At 52.2% G+C, this 13,757-nt stretch overlaps 1 protein-coding gene across 1 annotated transcript; it reads left to right on the top strand.

Moving 5' to 3' along the window:
* The first annotated feature begins 3,053 nt into the window (after positions 1-3,053).
* On the top strand, positions 3,054-11,069 carry LOC137148621 (zona pellucida sperm-binding protein 1-like). Its single transcript, XM_067541531.1, has 12 exons — positions 3,054-3,286; positions 5,088-5,209; positions 5,451-6,285; positions 6,660-6,803; positions 7,437-7,621; positions 7,710-7,807; positions 8,394-8,521; positions 8,614-8,803; positions 8,889-9,039; positions 9,734-9,818; positions 10,358-10,471; positions 10,876-11,069. Exons 1-12 carry the CDS (start codon positions 3,094-3,096, stop codon positions 11,013-11,015), a joined length of 2,385 nt encoding a protein of 794 aa, XP_067397632.1. The 5' UTR covers positions 3,054-3,093; the 3' UTR covers positions 11,016-11,069.
* Positions 11,070-13,757: the final 2,688 nt, after the last annotated feature.

The following is a 13,757-nucleotide window of genomic DNA, read 5'->3' as shown; positions in this document are numbered from 1 at the left end:
TTGCAGTGGTCTCCACAGGGCCTCCTTATCTCTGTGCAAGTGCCTTTGTCTCTAACTCAATACTGGCTTAGCCTTGCTTCTCTAAACTACCCTCCCCCCCCCCCCTTTTTTTTTTTTTTTAATCCACCCTAAGTCTAAGGCTCTTGTTCTGTGCTCTAGCTTCTTCTGCAATCATTCACTTCTCTCCTTCAGCCCTTCTTCCGCCTTTGCTTTGCTGTAATTTTGTCCTCCCTTCCTGCTCCTTTCCAGCTGAGATGTCCCTAAGGGATCTGTCATGGGGCCTGCCTTCACTCACTCACTAGCTGCCTTGGGTCAGTCTCCTGGTCTCTCTAGGATACAAAACTGTCAAGTCAGCTCAGCCCAGGCTCCATACCTGCAGGGATGTCTCCTAAGGTCCCTGTGGCAAAATCTTAACCCCACTCCCTTTCTCAGCCACAGCTGTCAACTTAACCCTCCTCTTGTCACTCAGGCTTGTACCCTGCAGTGCTGCTCTTCCCACACAATGTCCCTTCTTCTAGAGATTTCTGAAATCTGCCCTTCCTCCCTCCCCCCCCCCCCCCCCCCCCCCCGCTTACCATCTGTCAGCAAGACACCTACACCATCCAGCTGACTTGTCTGAGCCACCTTATGTAGACCGCCCCCCTTCCCCCCCCCCCCCCCCAACTCACAACAAAGGAAACCTGTGTATAAGAAGATAGCAAAGTCGGAAGCCCTCATCCTCACTCCAAGGGACTTTCCTTACCGTTGCTTAACTATGGTGATGTCTGACCTGCTATGGTTAAGCAGGACCACCTCCTCCCCCAGGGCTGTTGCAGGGGTATGATGTATTTTCCTAAAATTACAAATGAGCTCTACCTCCACCCATGTAGCTTGTTGCACTGATTCAACCATCTCTAGATGAAATCACACCCCTAACTGAGAGCTGGATTAGTGCAAAACTGCAGCAGCTCAGGCCTTTGGCTCTGTCCCATCTCACTTCACTGTTACACTCCTGTCTTCTCCAACCCTACCCTTTGTGCCTCTCTTCCACAGCATCCTTCCACCTGGACCTATGCTATTCTTCCTCTGTGCTAAGCATCCACTCTCTTCTTTTGAAACCCTCCTTAGAGTTCTATTTTCCTACAGGGGCTAGGTGATGTTCCCATAGGCTCTCCTCCATTCTCAAGTAGTCAGAGAAATCAGAGCTTAACATTTGTTCACTATATAACAAAAACACAAGAAATCTTTCTTCTTCTTCCTTCCCCTTTTTATGTTGGGTTCTAGGCATTTCAGGCTAGAGGCCATGACATTTAGACAGAGATTGGATCTGCCTTGATCTCTGTAACCCATCATGCACACAAGAGCCTTGCTCTAAATAAAGTTATTACAATGACTGACTAGAGTTCTGCTGTTAAAAGGGCAATCTCCATGAAATACCAGCTGCTAGACTCTCATGTGATGCATATGGGCCAACTGGCTTTAAGAAAGAGGAACTGCACTCAAACTAGATAAAGTAAAGGTGGTAAAGAACCAGTGAAAGCCCGACACACCCAGCCCCAAACCCTTCTATGAACCCTACATGACTGCTTCACAGCTGACCTTGTAAACTATTCTTTTGGTTTAAACTCAACTGGGATGGAATTTGCTGGAGAGCCCGAAAGCTGGCTGGGTATCCAGGAGGATCGAAGCAAAGTGCTGGGAGCAAATGAGAGCTGAGGGGAGGCTGGATTCAGGTGAATGCACCCCAGGAAAGGAAATAGCAGAGATATTAAATGGGGACATGTAGCCTGTCTCCCTCAAGTAGAATGTATTGGCATCTTGTCTCCTTATTTATATCATGTACACAAGCACCAGGGTCACATCAGGGGAACTGGGATTTGGAGGTATCCATGAGGCAACCTTGATAATAAGAAATGAGCTGCTGTGTGGGGGAAAGCAAAACCACGCCATTATCCTCTCCGCTGATCTAAGCAGCTGCTCCAAAAGAGCTCTAGGATCATCAATGACTAAAGCCTCAGTCTCACAACTCATCAGAGGAGTGGCACCTCCAGCAGCAGCATATCCTAGCACAGCACCACCTCCGAGCATTGGCTCAATGGGGCTTCAGAGAGAGAAGTGAGCCCGAGTGAATTAACACTGCCACTTCCTGCTCCACCTGGCTTTTCCCTACTCATCCCCCAGCCAGCAGGGACCAGACCTGACCCGACCCACCCTAAGGTATCAGATGTAATGTTAGCGCTCAGCAGGTATCCCTTATGGGGTTAAAGAGCGCTGGAGGGAGCAGCAGAGTGGCTGGTATCCAGGACTACACCTGTAAAGAGATAATCGTGTCACCCGCATGAGGGGAGGGTGGGGATCTGTCACCCTCTAGTGGCTGGCTCAGCTGAGGGGCTTAGCCCTTTAGACCATGCAGCACAGGCTCATACTTTTAGTGCTGAAGATCATGGAGTTCAAACCCCTCTGTGGGCCCAAGCCAGGGCAGTCAAATTGCAAGCCAGAGACGGGCACAGCGGGCAAAGGGATGCATGTCATGGCTGAGGAGCATGTGCAGAGCAGAGGAAGCCCAAAGCTGGACTAGCAATAGATCCTTCAGGTCAGGGTTGAAGGGTGCTGGCAGAGCTGCCAGGGGAAACTTGCCTGGCATCTGCCAGCACCACCTGGGCTCCAGGCAGTGCTCTCAATTCCCCATTCTCAGGAGCAAGTTTCTGTGGATGCCCTGCCCACGTTTCACTTCCCTCCACCCACGCCTCACAGTGTCAGAGACAGGACAGCGGACAGTGCAAGAACCAGAGCCAGGGAGAGGGATAATAAGAGAGTGTGGGAGATGGGAACAGAGGCAGGGGGATCACACTAGGGAGAGTAACAGGAAGAGTCAGTGGGAGGGGGTCTTAGGGTGGAGGGGTTCAAAGGTGATGTTTCCTTTTCACCCTGAGCTTTGCACTTTTCACCCAGCCCCTCTGCAGCAGCCAGCAGCTCCCCAGGTGCAGCCTCTCTGCTCATCTGGTTCACACCCTGCCCCTCCCTCCTCTCACCTTAGAAAACCCCCAGTCCCAGGGCCTCATCATTTATGAGAAGTGGCTGCTGGGCAGGGCTTCTTCCTTAGCTTCTTCAGCCATGGGGCTGGCCTGTAGGTATTTTGTGGGCTTGGTGCTGCTCTGGGCCCTGGGGGCAGCCCTTGGGCAGGGGGATTTCCGCAGGGTCAGCTTCTCTGTCCTGCAGCACCGCTATGAGTACAACTGTGGAGACTATGGGATGCAGCTGCTGGTTTTTCCTAGCCAGGGCCCTGCTGTCCGCTTCAAAGTTGTGGGTAAGTGGCTGCCTGGCTGCTTCTTAAGACCACTAAGAAGCCTCCTGTCTAGCTTCCCTCCTCAAATGTAGGAGTGTTTCCTGTGTTTCCTGTAGAAACCTCTTAGGTGGTGGGATCTTCTCCTTCCCTTGCTGAGGTACTGACTTCAGCGCTGTTTGGTGGCCTGACTATAACTTGTATCTCGAGGTTTTCAGTTTCCTGGAGGTAGGAATTCTCCATTCTGCTATCTCTCTTGGCTGGAGAGAAGTGCTGTGGGGCAATCAAATTCCTTTCCCCCTTTGAACAGTGTGACTGTGACTCCCACCTAATAGTGCTATGCTAAGATCATAGCTTTGTCTGGCCATCAATGACATTTGGGGCTTGCTAGCCTTTCCTAGGGAAAAGTCCCAACTGGCACATTCTGGGGTGCAATCCAGAGTAGTGAGGGGTTGTCACTACCTGCCCTGTAACCCTGGGTGCCTTAAAGCTCTGCTGCTGTGCCTCACAGCCTGGACTCTGACAGCCAGCGGACGGTGTGCACTGAGTGTCTATTTGCTAAGCCGCTCTGGCTCAGCAACTCTGATTCCAGCAGCCTGCTTGTTGCACCTCAGCCACGAGCTGGCATAGAGCAGCTCTGGTCACTCCAAAGGCGATCACCCCAATGCGTTCCCCTGTCCTGAATTGTCCCATAACTGCGTGCTCTGCATTGTCTAGCTCTTTCCAGGACCATTCAGAGGAAAAATAAGACTTCTCATCTACTCTAAAGAGACAAAATATGCAGCTTATCACTTTAACTGGTTAACAGTCACTTTATGCCAAACACAGCACTGGCCGGGTTTTAGGTTAAAAGTAAAACAAGCTTATTAACAAAAGAAGACAAGATTTGTGGTATAAAGGATAGTTAGAAATGGTTACAAACCAATAAAAGTCAAAAGCTTTCCAGGGGCTAAGATTTAACAGAACAAACTACAGCTTTTGTTCAAGGTAGTTTCCTTACTAATCTACCTTCTGGCAAGATGATTGGCCACCCCCTTGCTCAAAGTGTCCCACAGAGTGGGTTCTTTTGCCTTAGATGAAAACTTGGGAGTCTCTGCTCATCTCTCATCGTCCAGTAAACCTTCTGAATGGATTTTTCTGGAGGTTACCCTCCAAAATAAGGGTCATTCAAGCTATGAGGAAGGTCTCGTGGAGTCTCCTGGAGAAGGACGTTTCATACTGATTTCTTTCCCTGATGGGTGTCTGCCAAAATACAGATCAATCGGTCTCCTGCAATCTCCTCTCCCTGCTGTGGGGCTGAATGGCTATCTCCTCCTCTGGTTGACTTGATGGTTTTGTTTACCTTTTATGTAAATTGCATTCCCATTGCCTCAAAGTGTGTTGGGTGGAGTGACTTCAGCCCTGTCTGGCAGATGCGCTTACACACCAAGAATGGAATGCCCAGTATAACTTCAAATGTGTCCTCTGCATACACCACATCACACCATGATATTAATGATCAGTACATTAGCTTTCTATTGACCTCTTACATGACAGCTTTTAGATCCAGGTTATGACATGAGTGAATTGAGGTATACTCAACTGGTCAGGCCATCTGGAACTCACTACCAGATACCAGGTGAGCCTCTTGTATTGGGATGCTGTGAGGGTCACAGGGTGCATCACGCTTTGTGGGATGGGAGCAGATGTTCTGCATCTATGGTATGACCTCAAAGGAGTAATGGACCAGAGCCCCAGCGCCACGTCTCAAAGCTCTTGTCTCTGGATAAACTTCTTCAGTTGCCTTAATTCTTCTTACCTATCATTGGTGTGTGACTTTCCTCAGATGAGTTTGGGACAGCCTTTGAAGTTACCAATTGTTCCATCTGCCTCCACTGGATCACATCTGGTGAGGAAGGAGTGGTGATCTTCTCAGCAGGCTACAATGGCTGCCACGTGCTCAAGAAGGTGAGGTTCTCTGTGCATCTGAATCTCTGCTGCAGCAGGACAGTGATACTAAAAATCCTGTCTCGGTTGGTGTGAGCAGCCCTGGGATGGCTGCTGGAATTGGTCTGCAGAAAGCTTGTGTCTGGGCCAGCTACAGAATCCACAGCCCCCTCCGCATGCTGGTGATGAGATGGAGATGACCAGCTACAGGAACTCTATTCCACGACAGTGCTGGCTGATTCCCCTTATCCTTTCATTGCAGGATGGCCGTAACCACCTGAGGGTCCGTGTGGAGGAGCTGCTGAGCGGCGGGGCTGTTGCTGCCACATATGATGTGAACATGACCTGCCCCAAGCCCGCTGAACATGACTTAACCCCCGAGGAGACCATGCGCTACGTGCCCCAGCCGCAGCCGGGCCTGGCGCGCCCGGTGCCCCAGCCGCAGCCGGGCCTGGCGCGCCCGGTGCCCCAGCCGCAGCCGGGCCTGGCGCGCCCGGTGCCCCAGCCGCAGCCGGGCCTGGCGCGCCCGGTGCCCCAGCCGCAGCCGGGCCTGGCGCGCCCGGTGCCCCAGCCGCAGCCGGGCCTGGCGCGCCCGGTGCCCCAGCCGCAGCCGGGCCTGGCGCGCCCGGTGCCCCAGCCGCAGCCGGGCCTGGCGCGCCCGGTGCCCCAGCCGCAGCCGGGCCTGGCGCGCCCGGTGCCCCAGCCGCAGCCGGGCCTGGCGCGCCCGGTGCCCCAGCCGCAGCCGGGCCTGGCGCGCCCGGTGCCCCAGCCGCAGCCGGGCCTGGCGCGCCCGGTGCCCCAGCCGCAGCCGGGCCTGGCGCGCCCGGTGCCCCAGCCGCAGCCGGGCCTGGCGCGCCCGGTGCCCCAGCCGCAGCCGGGCCTGGCGCGCCCGGTGCCCCAGCCGCAGCCGGGCCTGGCGCGCCCGGTGCCCCAGCCGCAGCCGGGCCTGGCGCGCCCGGTGCCCCAGCCGCAGCCGGGCCTGGCGCGCCCGGTGCCCCAGCCGCAGCCGGGCCTGGCGCGCCCGGTGCCCCAGCCGCAGCCGGGCCTGGCGCGCCCGGTGCCCCAGCCGCAGCCGGGCCTGGCGCCAGGCAATATAGGTACATTTCCTGGTGCATTTGTCTCCTCTGAGATTTGGGGCAAGTTGGGGGGGCAATGATAACCCTAGGAATCTCTAACCCTTATTACACTAATGGCGACGGGTGTCTAGGAGTGGATCTGAGGTGGGGTGTAGTCTGTATGGCTAGCTGGTACTGGGATAATCTGAGAGCTAGGCTCATGTAAATAGAGATGCTTTGGATGCCTGTCTTGAACAGGGGCAATTCATTGGGCTTTGAGGGGCCTGTATTTGTCTGGGGTGGGGTGGGGATAGAGCAACCTGCCGCTACCATGTACCCAGAGGAATCAAGGGATGGCAAATGTTTCTTCCTCCCAGAACCCTTTTCCCTCACAATCTTGTACCCTGCTGTCCCAGGTGCCCACCTACCACAGGTGCAATGCCAAGTGACAGGCAGGAAGCTGCCTTGTGCAGAAAACCTTGGTCAAGCTGCCTGCTATCGGTCTGGATGCTGCTATGATGAGACTGACCGAGCTACTCCCTGCTATTTCGGCAACACGGGTGAGAACTGCCCTCTGCCCTGCCATCAGCCCAACAAAGCTCCCCGGGATGGTGGGGAGGGTTCAAGTATCTCCTTTCTCCCCAACCCCTGGATTTCCACTCACTAACCTTGGGTATCCCGCCCTGCAGGGGGAGAAGCCACACATTGAAATCACTTCTGATGGTGGCCTCGGGGGTGGGAACTGAGCTCCTGGTGCTTTATGATGTCCCTTCTCCAGACCGTTATCCAGTGAGCCGCAATCCACACCTCCATGATGAAGCATTAGCTTCCTTCCATGCCCACTCTCTGTCCTTCCATTAGCTCGCAATTATCAGATCTCTCTAGAGGACCAGCTCAACCTTCAAGCTGGCCTCCACCAGACAGCTGCTGGGATGCTGTCTGCCATGTGTTTTTGTTTGTGGGGGTCCAATCTCTTCCTAGGAGAGTGATTGTGACTCCTCAGTCTCAGGAATCAGAGCTGTACCACTGGAGAAAGGAAGCAGCTGCCTTCTCTTCTGCACCATAGTGAATGCTGAGTGCAGGTGTCTCTAGCTTCTGGCATGACCACAGCTCTGCTGTGAGGTGCAAAGAAAGCCAGGGTTTCTTCCCTTGGTACCCACGCCACACACCTGTCCTTTATGCTTGTGTTGCAGTCACTCTGCAGTGCTTCATGGAAGGAAACATTGCTCTGGTGGTCTCCAAGGACATGCCTGACCACCCCCTCATCCTGGACAGCGTCCAGTTAGCCTATGCCCAGGCAGGGTGTGAGCCTGTCAGGATGTCGGAGGCATTTGTGATCTTCCGCATATCCCTCTCACACTGTGGCACCACAGTCCAGGTGAGGCAGCCACCCTTGAAGTCTATGGAGAACTCCTTGCTCTCCTCCTAGGTGGGAATAGACCCATCCTGTCTCTTCTCCCCTCCAGGTGATTGGGGACAAACTGATCTATGAGAACCAGCTGATCTCTGGCATTGACATCCGAGCTGGGCCAGATGGTTCCATTACCCGGGACAGCACCTTCATGTAAGTTGGCCTGCTCCATATGTCCAAAACCCCAGACCCTTCCTCCAACTGGGAAGAGCCCATGCCCCTCATCCAGTGAATGATGAAAAGGACTGATTTCTCCTGTCCTGGAGGACCCCAAAGCATCTTGCAGACCATGGGCCAGGGTTGCTTCACCCAACCATTGAAATGCAGCTGCAATGCACCAGCTGCCTAAGAGTGTTTGGGAAACATAACCACCTGGCCCAGAAAGCGAAGAACTCTACGTGTAACATTACCATGGCAGGGGTATCTAGGGAGACCGAGCATTACAGCCAGGATACAGGGATTCTATCCTAACTTGGTTTAACACCCTGGCTATCGCATACCATGATCGGTGTTCACAAGTGTAGTCTGAACAGCTCTTTCTGGGTCAGTGAATTCAGTACTGACCTGGAGGGGTCCTGAGATGCTAACATTGCTTTGACAATTGTCTCCCAACCAGGTACTGATCAGGCCTGATGCTCCTGATCTCAAGAGCAATAAGGTCACTGCTGGGGTCAGATATAAAACATCTGACTGGACTCAGCATCAGCCCTATCTTCTCCCCCTGCTCTCTCCTGTGCAGCCTCCACATTCGTTGCATCTACAATGCCAGTGACTTCCTGCCAGTCCAGGTCGAGGTCTTCTTGCCCCCCACACCTGCTCCAGTCATCCAGGAAGGACCCCTCCGGCTCGAGCTGCGCATCGCCACAGGTACGCAGCCCCTCACTCCAGGGCAGAGATCCCATCCCCTGAAGAGCCACAAGTGTCTCAGCTCTGCTCTCCTCCTGCTCTCTCTCCCGCAGACCTGAGCTACAGAACCTACCTCACGGAGAGAGACTACCCTGTGGTGAAGGTACTCAGGGACCCTGTCTACATGGAGGTTCGCATCCTGCAGAGAACAGACCCGTCCTTGGTTCTGGTTCTGCACCAGTGCTGGGCCACCCCAAGCGCTAACCCCCTGGAGCAGCCCCAGTGGCCCCTCCTGATGGACGGGTGAGTGGCTGGGGTGGAAAGGGAACATGGCATGGGGAGGAGGAAGGGAGTTTCTAGGTCCACCATTCTCGTGTCTTGCTCTCAGGTGCCCCTTCCTGGGAGACAACTACAGGACCCAGCTTGTACCTGTGAGCCCAGCCTCGTCTGAGCTGCCCTTCCCGACTCACCACCAGCGCTTCGTCCTCTCCACCTTTGCCTTTGTGGACTCTGCCTCCCAGATGGTGCTCGAGGGACTGGTGAGGGAATGGCTAGAAATCTAGCCTCCTTCCAGGCTAGAGTGATTCCTCTTGAGCAGTCCTGGCTCTAGACATAATCTATTCTACTGGAACTCTTTGGGGGCATGGCAGAGGACAGGTGACGGGAGGAGGAAGTTCTTCCATCCCCTCTGAGACCCCTAGTCTCCCTGTAGGGAGGCTAATCTAGTTACCTGAGTCAATGAGATGCTTGCTTCTCCCCATCCCTCTACTGCATGCTCTAATGTGACACTTTGGGCACCTGGCTCTAGGAGACCAGCAGATGGGTAGCCTGAGTAAGGGTCTCCTTGCACCCCCGCTGCAGCACGGCTCCTCTTCTGTAACCACTGAGGCTGGCTCCTCTGAACAAACTTTGTGGGTAACAACACCCTGCCAAACCTCTGGCCTCTATTGTAACAGATCTAGTGTCCCCCCACGGATGGAACCAGTACTAGAGTGTCTAGAGGTCCATGGGGAAGGATCTTGCCAAACCTTAACCACAGTAATGGCAACTCTTTGAGCACAGTGCTAGGGGCCTGTCTGATTCCCCTGGAGCTAACAGTCCTAGGTGAATGCTCCCTATTTCCTTCCCCACCCAACCATCTTACACAGGAGGCTTCCACTAGAAAGCCATGACCTCACAGCACTAGGCAGACCTGGCCAGATCTAACTAGCTCCTAACTTGTGGGTGTTTCAGGTGTACGTTTTCTGTAGTGCATCTGCCTGTCGCCCCTCTCAGCTGGAAGACTGCAGGACTACTTGCCCACCAGGGGCTGCTACAGGTAAGTTTTGATCCATTTAGTGTGTGGAGCAGGCAGGATGTGAGACACCCCTTATACCAGCCCCAGATCCCTCCATCTCTATAGACCTAAATACCAAAGGTGGCACATTCTACATACTGAATGAAGGCTTCCTAAGACTAGCCCAGCTTGACTTCTCAGCAGAAGACCTGCATGTTGGCCATTTCCATATGCCCTTCAAAATACAGTGCAACTGGCTGCATACATTGTGGGTTGCCTTTGGGCTGGTAGCATTTGATGCAGGCAAGGTAACAGTCTTGCACGGCAACTGCTCCAAGATAGAGACAGTGCACTATCTGAAAAGGGGTCCACATACTAGTGCTCCTCTAGAGATTCATCCTCACTCATGTGAGGACCTGGGGTTTCAATGTGCTTCCGCTCCTTACGTGGGCAGCAGTTGATGCTCTGTGAGCAGGGCCCTAAAGTGACTTCTGCCCATTTGCAGGGGGGCACCTTGCCACCTATCTCTCTGCAAGCACGGGAGAGCTCCTTTACATTGCTCACGAATTCTCCCCTCTCAGGAAGCCGCCGGTTCCGCAGCATCCAAAATGGAACCGAGCCCTTGGACTTAGTGAGCTCTCATGGGTCGGTGAAGTTCTTGCAGCAGCCTGCAGGGCAAGACAGTGGACACCAAGGTGAGTTGCCTCATCACTGACTGCAGGCCCCAGTAGTCAGTGGTGTCTTGTTGGCAGAGTAACTGAGGGAGTTTGAAAGGTGGTGGCTGGGCCAGAAAGCTGCTTGGAGGGGGAGCTTCTGAGTTGCAGTACCCGGGAGTGAGTGGCTAGGACGAAGTGCATCATTCCAAGGGGTATCTAACTTGCTGCTTGATTTGGGGAGGGGGGTGGAGGGAATGGGAATAAAGGGCTCCCTACAGTGTCCCTAGAAGGCTGGGAGTTAATAGACACCAACTGTCCCAACTAGGATGCCCAAATGGGAGGAGTGACGTCTTGCTATATGACATGGGGCACCAGGCATCCTTCTAATCCTCCATCCCCAAGCAAGTCTCTCTACCTCAATCTCACTGTCCTATCCTCACCAGATCCTGACTTCAGAGAAGACCAGAACTCCATGCTCCTGCACTCTGTGTTCCTGGGACTTGTCTCCCTGATTACAGTGACCTCTGTTATTGTTACAATGACCTTGATCTGGAAGAGATGGAACCAGCTGAGAAGGCTGTAACCTTTTGTGGTGGAGTTGTGAAGTAACACAATAAAAACCGCATGTTGCACCTCACTAGTGGCTCATGGCATGACGTTGAAGGTATGGAGTGTGCTCTGCAGTGCTCTGACTTAGCCAAGGTCATGATGTATAGTCAGCAGAATTGCTCATGTTCATAGCAGGACCCTTGGGTGTTGACACCTTAGGCAATTAGCAATACTGTGCAGGGCCAGGCTGGGCTGTGAGCCTGGAAAGGAAACTGGAGATAGTAGGCAGAGCTGCCATTACTTCCTCCAGCTCCAGGCCAGCAGATGTCTAAAACCTTCCCCACCAGCCCTCCTCCTCCTCTCCCCTCCCCCAACTCCTTCTCAGTGGTCTCTCAAATGAACTCTCAACTCTTTCCAATTCGGGGTCTAGAAGGAACCAATGGCTGATGCTATAGCATCCCTTTGTCTTCAGCCTAACTTCCTGAAAGGCATCCAGTCTTGAGCTGAAGTCTAAGAAGTTAGTGGGCTCCATACAGAGGTAAGGGGGTGACATTTAATGGCCTCTGACAAACAGGAGGCCAGACTAGTTGATCTAAGGGGCCCCTTTGACCTTAAATTCTATGTATGCTAGAACTACATCTGGGGCTTTGGGACAGGGTTAGTGCAGTCACTATAGCAAAAACTGCTTTCCAGGCAGCCTTGTAGAGAAACTCCAACCATATCCTAAAGAATATCCTACTACCAGGCTCTCACAGAGGTCAAACTTTAGCCATTACAAGAGGGCTCTGAGAAATACTTCATTCTGATGTAGCAACATAATAGAGCCCCAATCAAGGAAGTGATATGTAAAAATAGCCACCTCTGTGCAAGTATCATAGGGATCTTGGCCTGTTAGACAAACAGGCAGATGCCATCATCTGTCCTAGTAAGAGCTCTGCAAGAAATGCTCTTGGCATGTCAGCCCTAGTCTACTAATATTCCTGCAGATCCACAGTGAAAGCTGAGCTAAAGGTGGTGGGCTGGTGAACAAATATGCATGGTTTTGCACTTGAGGACAACTAATTGTTCATGGGAGCAGGCTACGATTTAGGATGTCCTCCGAACAAAGAAATGGAGAATGAGTTATAAGGTAGGAGCAATCTGGCTGGGCTTTTGAAACCAAGCCTGCCACTTCTGGAGCAAAAAATGCATAAAGAGCTTTCATGGCCAAGTTAGTGAGAGGTATCTGTGCAAGGAGGCCTGTGGGTAAAAGGCAGGGATGGGAGGCAGGAGCCATGGGGTCACTTCCCCATGCTTAGTACCAGGTGAGTTTGGGCAAATATCTGTTCCTCTAAGCCTTATCTTACCAAAGGAGAATACCTTTTCTGATGCAGCCTGGCTTGCTGAGGTAGGCTGGTCTTTTCCAGGCACTTAAAAGACCTAGCCATGGACTGTCACTGGCACATGGGTACCTAACTATCCCAGGCTTGGACTGGAGGGTCTCTTAGGAGTCTGCACAGCATGGCCCTGATCATCAGATCGTCTAGATGCTAGTGTAATTCAAGGAAAAACTTTCAGCTGCCAGCCACTGCCATAGTTTCAAGCTGGCTCTAGAAAAAGTTCTGTCTCCATGAGCCTCTCCCTATGGACTGTTTATAGTTAGGACAGGTGTATACCTCATAAAAAGTCTCAGAGGTATTAAGAGGGGCCAGCTAGATAAGTTAAGTGAATGTAGTCTGCTCTTGCCAGGGCAATTCTGTTCACCCTTGATAAGTATCCCATACAAAGCATCCCTTTGTAAAGCTGAAGTCAGTTTTGGCATAAGAAAGCATCAAAGACAAAATGTGTTAATATCCTGCCCCCCCTACAAGCTGGGGCGGTACCTTCACAGACCAGTAACTGCACTGCTAGTAACCAAAACAAAGACAAGGCAGACACAGAACGGTTTAAGAAGCTTGTAGGTTGGCTTTTAGTGACACGTAAAGTTTTGTAACTTATAAAATCCTCCTAGCTGAAACATCACTGCAGTGACATACCATGACTATCAGATGAATTTAACAAGGCTGAATGAGAGGGCTTCCTGGAAACTAGTAGCACAGTGAACCTTTTCCATGTACTATACTATTATAGACATTGGTTATTTGGTTTCTTGAATATGTCATACAAAACCAAGGAGTGATCCAGAAATTAACTAGAGGATTTATCAACCCATGAGAGTTTCTGAGGGGGCACAAGAACTCAAGGCAGCAATGGTGATCTCAGCTGGCAGGGGGAGCACTTCCCCTGAAGGGCTTGGGAAGTTGAAAGCCCTTAGCTGGGGCTCAGCTTTCACAGGAAAGTCACAGACGGAGAAGGGCACTGGTGCAATGTGTTCACAGCAAGGTCTTGCTGAGTTCTGCAGTAGTTCAAGCTCTCTCAGGTACTTATATTTCACTGCTAGATATGAAGGGCAGTAACTGAACATGGAGGTCACAGCTGCATGGATCATTGAGGCAAGAAATGAGAGGGCAGGGTATGTGTCATCTAACCAAGCATAAATAGGAAGTAGGGGGACAGATCTAAAGCAGTGGTTCTCAATTTTCCCCAATAACTGTACACCCTTAGGAGTCTGATTTGTTTTCATACCCCAAGTTTCACCTCACTTAAACTGCTTGCTTACAAAATCAAACCTAAAAATACAAGTCTCACAGCAAGCACGCTTACTGAGAAATTGCTTACTTATTTTGTCTGTATCAAATGTTAATGGGTACTGACTCTGCTAGTGCTTTTTATGTAGCTTGTGTGTAAAACTAGGCAA

The sequence above is a fragment of the Emydura macquarii genome, unplaced genomic scaffold (assembly GCF_026122565.2).
Source record: "Emydura macquarii macquarii isolate MOO-44397 ecotype Brisbane River unplaced genomic scaffold, CSIRO-AGI_Emac_v2 contig_670, whole genome shotgun sequence".
Taxonomy (NCBI): domain Eukaryota; kingdom Metazoa; phylum Chordata; order Testudines; family Chelidae; genus Emydura; species Emydura macquarii.
The sequence above is the reverse complement of the archived record's forward strand: the minus strand, read 5'-3'. Positions and strand labels throughout refer to the sequence as shown.